Source organism: Aquarana catesbeiana, linkage group LG06 (genome assembly GCF_042186555.1).
Source record: "Aquarana catesbeiana isolate 2022-GZ linkage group LG06, ASM4218655v1, whole genome shotgun sequence".
Taxonomy (NCBI): domain Eukaryota; kingdom Metazoa; phylum Chordata; class Amphibia; order Anura; family Ranidae; genus Aquarana; species Aquarana catesbeiana.
Genome location: NC_133329.1, coordinates 345507498 through 345520021, shown reverse-complemented (window position 1 = coordinate 345520021; position 12524 = coordinate 345507498). Strand labels below are relative to the sequence as shown.

Here is a 12524-nt window from a genome sequence, read left to right as displayed (position 1 = left end):
CATCTGTAAATTTCAAAAGCCAGTATAAATTAATAGTAGTGGTAAAAAAAAAAAAAAAAAAAAAAAAAACACTTGTGGGTTTAATTAATCTTTTTTTTTGTATAATTCTCCTTTTAGAGGGGGTGTGGCAGGGGTGTGTCCTATGACTACATACTTTTGCTACTAGGTGTCCCTCATTACCATCCCGAAAAGTTTGGAGGTATGCACCTGTGGCTTAGCTGCGCTTTACCAAAGACTTCTATTATATCTTGCAGATGTGATGCATTTTCTGAAAGTGCACCAAAGCTCCTGCATTCAGGAGTTTTGGTGCATTTTCAGAAAGAGCAGCAAACCTGCAAGATATAATAGAAGTCCACGGCTCAGCGCAGGTAATCCGCAGGAAAGCGGCAGGCACACTGCACTGCACCTGTGGATCAGTATGAAAGCAGCCTAATAATCCTTTTTTAAAAGAGCTCCTATATGGCCTTTGCAAAACTATGATGTTTAATAAACATGGCCATCGCTAAACTGTTATGTTTAAACAATTGACCTCCAGAAGATTTACCCCCCCATGACTAGGCCATTTTTTTGCGATCCGACACTGCGTTACTTTAACTGACAATTACACGTTCTTGCGAATCTGTACCCAAATATAATTGATGTCCTTTTTTTTCCCCACAAATAGAGCTTTCTTTTGATGGTATTTGTTCACCTCCATGTTTTAATTCTTTGCGCTCTAAAAAAAACAAAAAAAGGCCGACAATTCTGAAAAAAAAAAAAAACAATATTTTTTACTTTCTGTTATAAAACATATCCAATAAAAAAATTGGAAAAATCTAATTTCTTCAGGAAGTTAGACCAATATGTATTCTGCTACATATTTTTGGTAAAAAAAAATCCCAATAAGTATATAGTTTGGTTTGCACAATAATTATATCATCTACAAACTATAGGATTTTTTTTTTAAATAGTCGATCAGCGACTTATAGCAGGACTGCGATATTGCGGCGGACATTCTGGCACTGACACTTTTTGGGGACCAGCGACTAAAAAATATGCACTGTCCCTGTACTAATGACACTGGCAGGGAAGGGGATAACATCAGGGGCGATCAAAGAGTTAACTGTGTGCCTAACTTGTGTTTTACTAAACTGTGGGAGGTGCTTTTACTAGGGGAAGAGATTAAATGTATTCCCTGCTTTGCAGGAACACAAATTTCATCTCTTCCTCCTGTCAGACCACGTTTCTGCCTCTCTGCTTGATGATTGGCGGGTGCCAGCATATATCGAGTTTGGGGTACCTGCCCCCTGGCTCCCCCTGTGTTTGATCACAGCGGGAGTGAGACGCCTGCGGTGCGAATGCACGTCCCCTACCCAGAAGAGCCGGATCACATATATATAAATGATCCAGCGGAGAGGTGCCGCCCTGTAGCAGTAAAACTGCTATAAGACAGACCTTAAGTGGTTAATAAACTGTGTAAAATAAAGAAAATATTAGAATTGCGCTACCACATTACCTCAATGGTGTGTGAAATAGCAATATTAATACCCATGAAACATGAATAAATGTGGCATGATCAGATTCCACAAAATGATGTGGTGCCAAAAATAAAAACAAAAGTAAGCTAATACATACAAAATGTTAAAACATATGATAACATGTTCAACCATAAATAATGTCCAGCACCCGTGAACAAATGAATATTGAAAATTATGAAAAGTCCATCAACTAATAAACAATGAAATCTTCCCCTGGACGATGTAACCTATTACGAAACGCGTAGGGCGGAGCGATGTGCTTGCATCACCTTGCATCATCGTGGTTGTCTCAGCAGGACGGGTTTGTCTGTGTGCTCACCAGCCGAAGCACCGGACATTATAGGCGCTTTTATCCACTGTTTACATGTGAGTGCATTACATGTTTGTTTTACCTAATAAATCAAAGCGTTTTTACACTATTGGAGTTCCTATAACCCTATTTGGTATCTCTGGATGTCCAATTACCACCTATGAACCTTGGATCCATGTCCATTCGTTAAGCTCTGGAGGGCTAATTTTATACAGGCTTCCCCTGATCCTCTGTAGTGGGGGGTCATGGGGCTCTGGTAAGCTGCCAATCTTTTTCACTGGTGGTGGATTGAACACAGCATTCCCCATGTTACAAAAGATTTCATATGTTTATTAGTTGATGGACTTTTCATAATTTTCAATATTCAGTGGACATTGTTTATGGTTGAACATGTTATCATATGTTTTAACATTTTGTATGTATTAGCTTACTTTTGTTTTTATTTTTGGCACCACATCATTTTGTGGAATCTGATCATGCCACATTTATTCATGTTACGGGTATTAATATTGCCATTTCATACACCATTGAGGTAACGTGGTAGCGCAATTCTAATATTTTCTTTATTTTACCCTGTTTTTGTTGTGCAGAAGAATCGCAGCTCTTATCATTTACATTGTCCACTTTCACAATCTTTTGTATATATTGTGCTCCCAGCACATTATTTGATACACCTTAGCGCAGTTTTTCTTTTCTTTCCTGGTTAATAAACTGACCTTCTATCTTTCAGTTTCTGCTGGCATCACTGGCTGTTAGAAAGGTTCCTGACCCAGATGGAGTGATACCAAATGCACTTCTTCTGAGACAGAGTATAGAGGAAGCATTGGCTTATGGGAATCCTGCTGCCTCCATAGTCGCTTGCTTCCTCTGGCACCAGCAACATCCAGCAACATCCACTATGACTCTGGGATGGCAGGTCAGCAAACTGCGATTTGGGCTTGCCGGCCCCCCCATCCCAGAGCAGGAGATCATGGGCCACATCAGAGGGTGTGTGCACCTTGAAGCAACAGTGTGGTGTGTTTTTAGTGTCAAGTGGGCCGGATAATAATAAGAAAAAGCCACTGTCATCATTTATGTAAATTAATGGTAATTAAGCAAAGCTTTTTTATAATGTTATTGATATTTATATCTTCTTACTATTCAACATTAAGTCACATGACCGATGCAGGGGAGCTCTGATAATTATGAAACTGTCTTGAATGAAATGCAGAAGTGTCATGTGTGGAGGCCATGATTATAAAGAATTTAGTTTTTGTGTAAGCAATGAGTAAATTAAAGTAAAATACTAGTTAAACATAAAAAATACCCTTTATTTCTATGAATAATAATGAGCATTTATATTAGGCATTACTGGAATTGTTAAATGTCTGATTAGCTTAGTCAGGTGGTGGGTTACAGCAATATGGAGAAGACCATGGCTTTTATTCTTCTCTCCCTCTACTGAGAAACTGTTATGCCGCATACACACGACCGGACTTTACGGCATACTTGGTCCGGCAGACAATTCGATCGTGTGTGGGCTCCAGCGGACTTTTTCCCCCAAAAGTTCAACGGACCTAGAAATTAAACATGTTTCAAATCTTTCCGACGAACTCGAGTCCGGTCGAAAAGTCCGCTCATCTGTATGCTAGTCCGACGGACAAAAACCGACGCTAGGGCAGCTATTGGCAATTGGCTATGAACTTCCTTGTTTTAGTCCGGTCGTACGCCATCACATACGAATCCGTCGGACTTTGGTTGATTGTGTGTAGGCAAGTCCGTTCATTTGGAAAGTCCGTTGTAAAGTCCGTTGAAAAGTCCGCCGGACAAAGTTTGCTGTAAAGTCCGCTCGTGTGTACGCGGCATTATGCAGCACCATTCTTCTCTGGCCAACAGGGAGAGAGCTAAAGCCAAGTAAGCACATTAACTTCTATGCAGAGCATCCTGGGAGTTGTAGTTTGAGATGGCAGCCATATAATTGGAGCACCAGACTGCTTACACTACAGACCCCAATAGGCTCTGTGCAGTAGGAGGAGTTAACATTGTATGTCTAGTCACTATTTTTAATACTTTTTTTATGCTAAATTGTGTTATTACCACTGGTAATCCATTCTATTCTTGCCTAATTACCAACCCTACTGGGTGAAAATATATTAAGTTTGCCTTTATTACCTGGCTTGGTCCCTGTTTTCTTTGATGCAGCACTACTATTGGGTACGAAGTATTACTTTCAGTGAATTCCTGTGTCGTTGTATGTTTGTACTCTCAACAGAAGCTGAGCTTTTTGAGAAGGTTGAGAGCAAAGAACAGAAGACCGATCCTATCCAGCTGCTCCTATCAGGGTAGCACTACATTAGAAACAACTGTCTAATACAGACATTCAGCAATTCTTTGCATCACCAACAATGGCATGCCTGTGCAACTAAATGTGGTGGCTCACCGGCACTTCCTGGTACCGCTGTCAGTGTCTGTGCAAGCAGCACAGCACAGACCCACCACTGTACCAGTTTAAGTTAAGCAATCATTACTTTTTTTTAAAATTATATATATATATCTAGATATATCTATATCTAGATATATATAGATAGATATATCTATATCTATCTATATCTAGATAGATATAGATATATATATCTATATATATATATATATATAGATATATATATCTATATCTATCTAGATATAGATATATATATCTATATATATCTATATATATTTTATTTTTATTTTTTTTTTAAATAGTCATGTGATCACTAAGATACCAGCTATGTGTATAGCCCTGCGCACACAGGATTTGAGTTGAGGAGGGACTGGAAAATGATCAGATGACTGAGCTACAGGAGATCCAAAGAAAGTTATTCAGGATCATTCAAATTACGTAGACTATGCATGTAATGCTATTTTTTGCTATCCATATGTCAAAGCATGAACAAATGGGTTTAGTATCAATTTAAGTCATAATGAATAGGAAGAGTGTCCAACATTGGAGCAAAGACTCAAAATTTGTGCACATGATCCTGAAAATGAGACACACTAGGAGAACAAACAATACCTTTCGCAAAGACTAAAATTTTTCATACAGTGGTTAACACTTCCACATAGTAGTAATAGGGTTGTTGGTTCGAATCCCAACCAAGACACTACCTGCCTGGACTTTGCATGTTCTCCCTGTGCCTGTGTGGGTTTCCTCTGGGTACTCCGGTTTCCTCCCACACTCCAAAGACATGCTGGTAAGTTAATTGGATCCTGTCTAAATTGACCCTAAGGATGTGTAAGAATGTGAGTTAGGGACCTTAGACTGTAAGCTCCTTAAGGGCAGGGACTGATGTGATTGTACATTTTCCACTTAAGGGCCAAGCCTCTTTCTGAGATTTGTTGTTTACAAGTTAAAAACAGTTTTGTTTTTTTTTGCTAGAAAATTACTTACTTAAACACCCTAGAGAATAAAATGGCGGTCGTTGCAATACTTTTTGCCACACTGTATTTGCGCAGCAGTCTTACAAGCACACTTTTTTTGGAAAAAAATACATTTTTTTTAATTAAAAAATAAGACAACAGTAAAGTTAGTTATATTGTGAAAGATAATGTTACGCCGAGTAAATTGATACCCAACATGTCACGCTTCAAAATTGCGCCTGCTTGTGGAATGGCGACAAACTTTTACCCTTAAAAATTTCCATAGGCAACATTTTAAAAAACTTCTACAAGTTGCATGTTTTGAGTTACAGAGGAGGTCTAGGGCTAGAATTATTGCTCTCGCTCTACCGATCGCATATTTATTTTACCTTTTATTTTTTATTTTTATTTTTTGTTCTTTAAAAAAAAAAAATTGTGTCACTTTTATTAATATTACAAGGAATGTAAACATCCCTTGTAATAGAAAAAACATGACAGGACCTCTTAAATATGGGATCTGGGGTCAAAAAGACCTGAGATCTCACATTTACACTAAAATGCAATAAAAAAAAAAAAAAAAATGGTCAATTCAAAAAAAAAAAAGGCCCTTTAAGAGCTATGGGTGAAAGAGACGTTTTGACGTCGCTTCCATCCTGCAATGATATGGAGATGAGTGGGGGCCATCTTCCCCTCACTCATCTCCATACCAAGCAGGAGAGCGGACCCGATCACCTCCACCGCTACCGACAGATCCGGTAAGCAGCGAAGGGCACCGGAACACGGCGGGAGGGGGGCCCATCTTCCACGGCCGATAAAAGTGATCTTGCGGCGAATCCGCCTCAGAGACCACTTTTATCTTGAAGCGGACCGCCCGCTGAAGAAGAAGATACCGGGGTTATGGCAGCTAGCTGCTGCCATAACAACAATATTCCTCTTCAAAATAGTGCTTTTAAACTGCGGCAGGTGGTCCGTAAGTGGTTATATATGTGTAAAGCGCCGCGTAAACGGATGGCGCTATCCAAGTACCAATAATAAAAAAAAAATACCTGCCACGACGTCCGCCTCTTTTTACAATGTTGACAATTTTCTGTCCCATATGATCACATTGGACAAAGCACAGAATTATATAAATATTTCAGATGACGACCCTAAAGGCATTTGAGGTATTTAAATTCTATTTTAGTATATGATAGCTGTGTTGAGATGGGTATAAATTATCTAGCTGAATAAAATCACCAGGTTTGACTCTTATCTCCCGCTGCAGGCATCTGATCTAGCAGTGTGTCATAAATCCTTACAGAAATGGCATGTCATCTGAAAATAAAATGCCATCTATGAAAGGAAAAAAACTGTTCCTGTAACAAATCATGAACGCGTTAACTCAGAATGTCATACCTACATGTAAATCAATGTGAATACACAAAGGTCATAATTGGGCAAAATTAGTATTTTTCAATCAAAATGGATAATATTTAGGTTACATAATTCTAATAACACATTCGTAGTTTGGACTATAAAGCATAATTTGAATTATTATACTTGATATTAGTTTCCAAGAGCAACAATGTATACACATAAAAGTTGCATATATATATATATATATATATATATATATATATATATATATATATATATATACACATACACACACACACACACATATACACATTATATATATATTATATGTTATATATATATATATATATATTTATATATATATATATATTTATATATATATATATATATATATATATATATATATATATATATATATATATATATACACACACACACACACACACGCACACACATATACACACAGTATCTCGCAAAAGTAAGTACACCCCTAAGTGAAAATTTCCAAATTGGGCCCAAAGTGTTATTTTGTGTGGCCACCATTGTTTTCCAGCACTGCCTTAACCCTCTTGGGCATGGAGTGCACCAGAGCTTCACAGGTTGCCACTGGTGTCCTCTTCCACTCCTCCATGACAACATCATGGAGTTGGTGGATGTTAGAGACCTTGCGCTCCTCCACCTTCCATTGGAGGATGCCCCACAGATGCTCAATAGGGTTTAGGTCTGGAGACATGCTTAGCCAGTCCATCACCTTTACCCTCAGCTTCTTTAGCAAGGCAGTGGTCGTCTTGGAGGTGTGTTTGGGGTTGTTATCATGTTGGAATACTGCCCTGCGGCCCAGTCTCTGAAGAGAGGGGATCATGCTCTGCTTCAGTATGTCACAGTACATGATGGCATTCATGGTTGCCTCAATGAACTATAGCTCTACAGTGCTGGCAGCACTCATGCAGCCCCAGACCATGACACTCCCACCACCATGCTTGACTGTAGGCAAGACACACTTGTTTTTGTACTCACCTGGTTGCCACCACACGCTTGACACAATCTGAACTAAATACGTTTATCTTGGTCTCATCAGACCACAGGACATGGTTCCAGGAATCCAGGTCCTTAGTCTGCTTGTCTTCAGCAAACTGTTTGCGGGCTTTCATGTACATCATCTTTAGAAGAGGCTTCCTTCTGGGATGACAGCCATACGCACCAATTTGATGCAGTGTGCTGCGTATGGTCTGAGCATTGACAGGCTGACCCCTCACCCCTTCAACCTCTGCAGCAATGCTGGCAACACTCATATGTCTATTTCCCAAAGACAACCTCTGGATATGACGCTGAGCAACGTGCACGCAACTTCTTTGGTCGACCATGGCGAGGCCTTTTCTGAGTGGAACCTGTCCTGTTAAACCGCTGTATGGTCTTGGCCACTGTGCTGCAGCTCAGTTTCTGGGTATTGGCAATCTTCTTATAGCCTAGGCCATCTTTATGTAGAGCAACAATTCTTTTTTTCAGATCTTCAGAGAGTTCTTTGCCATGAGGTGCCATGCTGAACTTCCAGTGACCAGAATGAGAGAGTGAGGGTGATAAAACCAAATTTAACACACCTGCTCCCCATTCATACCTGAAACCTTGTAACACTAACGAGTCACATGACACCGGGGAGGGAAAATGGCTAATTGGGCCGTATTTAGACATTATTTTATAGAGGTGTACTCACTTTTGTTGCCAGCGGTTTAGACATTAATGACTGTGTGTTGAGTTATTTTGAGGGGACAGCAAATTTACACTGTTATACAAGCTGTACACTCACTATTTTACATTGTAGCAAAGTGTCATTTCTTCAGTTTTGTCAAATGAAAAGATATAATAAAATATTTACAAAAATGTGAGGGTGTACTCACTTATGTGAGATACTGTGTGTATATATATATATATATATATATATATATATATATATATATATATATATATATATATATATATACACACACACACACATACACAATATTTATATATATATATATATATATATATATATATATATATATATATATATATATATATATATACACACACACATACACATACACACACACACAAACACAGTATACATACATACAGCATATTTCATATTCACAAGTAAACTATATACATATATACATCTATACACACAGTGGTGTGTAAACCAAGTTAGCTGCCAATACATCGTCTGATCAGATTCTAGAAGTCACTTTACCATTCTGTGATAAACTGACTGTGTGATACCATTTTTTCCCGCCTTCTGATTTAGATAAATGAGCTATACAGAATGCTGTGCATGAATTATATCCTGCTCTAATGCATGGCAATGTTGGTTTCACAGATAAGACTGAAATAATACTACAGCAAAAATATCTGTTTTAGAAGGAATAAATATCTTAACCATACATATAAAAATCAAAATCACATAACATTACAATAGAACAAAATAGCACAATGTTCCATGTCCAAGTAATCATTTTATAACCTTGTGATGGATCTGGCTGTCAAACAGCCCGCATTTTACATCTGCTTCACAATAATACAATGATCTACTAGCAAATACAAATATATTTCATTTGTTATCAGTCAAGCAATCAGGGACGTCTATAATATAATACAGTCAAATACAAGGAAAAACGAACTCTAGAAATATAAAATTAATAATAATAAATAAGCAGGTATAACATATTAATTTAGGTAAGCTAAAAGACGTTGGGCAGACGTAGCTCAGAAATGAAATCTACTTACCGTGTTTTATATGTCTCTTTGTCATAGTCACAGTAGCAGTAAGAGCGCATTGATTATCTGTTTCCCTTGTGGTCGCAGCTCCATATTTATCTGCAAAAAGGAAAAAAACACATTTTTTATAAAAAAAAAATGTCCTACTGAAGAATGAGTACTATGTAGTAATCCAAAGAAACCAATCGCAATTCATGTTTCATTTCAAATGACCCTGTGGGCATCCTGTAAAAGAAGCATATTCGCCTTTTCAGTGGGCAACAAATTAAATATTCATTTGCTTCAAGAGATACCAGTACCCCTACTGTATCTGGGTGTGCAAGATTGCGTGTCCTTCATGTTTTGGTCCTACCCCATGCTTTGGCCCTCCCGCCAGATGCCAAATCACTACTGTGTTTTGTAGTGATGCAAGGGTCTTGTTATAAATATGTATATGTTAATATTTGCATCACAAATCCAAAAAAACATGTATTTCTCATTTAAGAGCGTGTGGTTGTGGTTGTTGCTTTATCTGGGCCAACTCACAACTGGATGTAATACTGTCTAATCTTATATAATCAGCTGTGCTACATACAAGTGGCTCTGGAACCAACCCAAAAACATAAAAGGAAACATTTGCATGGCTCCACCCACTATTCCTAATGAAGAATACATTCATGAATCCCCCTGCCCTTTAGATTTGCCAAAGTGATAACATCATAAATATTGTATGATTTAAGCCTTTGGAGTGGCTTGAAGGATATTTGGTTCCTTTAAGACCCCATCACTCTCGCTGCTCTGGATATACTGTTATTTTGCTTAAATGTAAGGTGAGCTTTTTAAGTAGGCCTCCCTCCCCCTTGCAAAAAAATATTTAAAAAAACAAACAAAGCTAGGGCTTCCGCTTGAGGTGCCTAGGCGAGGGTGACATCATCCTTCTTCCAGAAATATTCCCATAAATGTAGAGCAGGGATCTGCAATTAGCGAACCTCCAGCTGTTGCAAAACTACAAGTCCCATCATGCCTCTGTCTCTGGGTGTCGTGCTTTTGGCTGTCAGAGTCTTGCTATGCCTCATGGGACTTGTAGTTCTGCAACAGCTGGATGTCTGCTGATTGCATATCATTGATGTAGAGTATACTAAAACTTGCTGAGAAGACACTTCTAGCAGTGCTCTGCAGTGTCTTCTCATGAGATTCTGAGTGCTCACCGTTCCTAGGATTTCCTTAGCTGGAGGATGAAGTCACCACCTGTCCTATGGAAGCTGTAGGAGAGGCAAGTATATCATTTATCTTTTTTCCCTTTACAGTTGTTATTTTAAATAATTATTCCTTGGGGGGGCTGCACTGAAAAGGTGGTCCTTGCTTTAGTTGAAGCTATTATCTGCTGGCAATAGGCATGCGGGCTTGCTGTTCTAATTATTACCTGATTACAATTTAGCAAAAATACATTTGCCTAACAGTATTCCAAATTCTGTACATGTATGATATTCTAAAAATTATATTTTTTTCCTGAATGACTCTATGCTGCATTGATCAGTCTATTTGCCTTTAGAAAATCCTATATTGGAGGAAATATCTTTTCTTAAGAATATGATATTTCCCTATACCCATTCAGGTCCTGTGCAAGGGCATGTGTCAATAGGCTTGTGTAGATGGTACCAGTTTGACAAACGTCTGAGACCATTCCGAATTTATTGACAGATGCAACTGACCTGCAAATTATCGAATTCTTACCCTGCATTTCATCTGGGTCTGACAGGTTTTGCATAAACCTGTCTGACCTGAGCAAATGCCCAGTGATACATGCCCTAGACCTGTACACTGGACTCACTAAAACACCTCCAGTGCTTATCCACTGCACCTTTCTCCACTTCCAGGTATGGGAGAACATGCAACCTCCTCCCATGATAAAATGCTGGGGCCTAGCAGCCAATCAATGGGCCCAAGCATTGTCATGATGAAGTAAGTGACGTCACCACTCCCTCTAGGCTCTAGCATCAGCTCTAAATAGACACAATGTCCCTTTGCCAATTTAGGGCTTTAAGATTGGCCAATCGTAACTTTAGTCTTCTCTTTCACCATGATCTAATACCTAGGCCCCAATACTTATAACCAGCACTGAAAGGAGTTGGAAGCAGTATTTGCTCATTTAACGAGAGGTATTTCCAGCCCTGTTATCTTTTTTTTTTTTTTTTTTGTTTAACAGATTATGCCTTAATAGTAATATTTGAGCAAAGGTCAACTTTAACCACAAAAGTTAAAAATGAGTTACCAGACACATTTGTTGGCGAGTTGTATTGATAAACTGTCTTACAAACATTTTTATTTTGTAAAAAAGGTAACATGCTGTGCACATGACAAAACATTGAGTACATTTCCTAATTACTGCACCTTTATGCTGTTTAATGGTGCACAGCATGCCCCTCTTTCCAGTACGGTAACATACTGTATACCCAATGACCGGTAGCATGCAATCTGACTAAGCTATAATAAAAGAAATAAATGTTAATTGGATTTTCAGGAATACATCCCTTTATGTTGTGTAATGGGGCAATGCATACATTTTGCAGAACAGTGACTAATACAAGGCTGCTTTGTTTCTTGTTTGAGGACAATTTTTTCCTAGTCTAGTTTACAAACCATGGCATAGAACGGAAGTTAACTAATGGAAATCAGAGTCTTTTGAAGTTTGCTTGTTCTTAGTCTGTGTGCTCCATCCCCTGTATATATTTTGTTTCACCTAGAGAGTCATTTTAATAATTTAGAAGAGTGGAAAAACATGCCTAGAAAAAGTAAAACAATGCAGCCACCACGTCTAATGATTGGTAAGCTACAATAAATCCCATTTATGGTATTGGGTTTAATATCACATTAAGTATGCTGGGTGCTCCTTTCAGCTATGGCCATATTTTCCAGTTACTCTATTTGCTTTTCTTATCTATTAAAAGAAAATATTAGTATGGAATATCACACAGCAACAAAACAGAAATTGATTTTCATTCACTTTCTTGTTCTAAGATGTTGGAAGCTAGTTTCTGGCTGGTTGCTCTTGGTTCTACACTTGACTGTCCTTTATATTGATCAAACCCATGTAATAAAAGCTAAATAATATCAGATACTGCACATCAAATTCAAATAGCAACCAATGTCTAAGAATTTATTTTTTACATGATTACACCACTTTTAATTTGCTTCCTAGGAACTCAGCAAAAGTACAGATACATAACTAAAAT

The 12524-nt window shown here is 38.2% G+C and overlaps 1 protein-coding gene across 15 annotated transcripts in view; it reads right to left on the bottom strand.

The window, feature by feature from the left end:
• The window catches only part of B3GALT1 (beta-1,3-galactosyltransferase 1), a 477862-nt gene that overhangs the window by 108860 nt on the left and 356478 nt on the right, over positions 1-12524 (bottom strand). For all 15 annotated transcript variants that reach the window (XM_073633978.1, XM_073633977.1, XM_073633974.1 and 12 more), the window contains one exon: positions 9322-9411. Coding sequence is in view for 1 of the 15 variants with exons in the window: in XM_073633990.1 (XP_073490091.1) it covers positions 9322-9411 (90 nt within the window). In the remaining 14 variants the exon portion in view is untranslated. The remainder of the gene's footprint in view (positions 1-9321; positions 9412-12524) is intronic.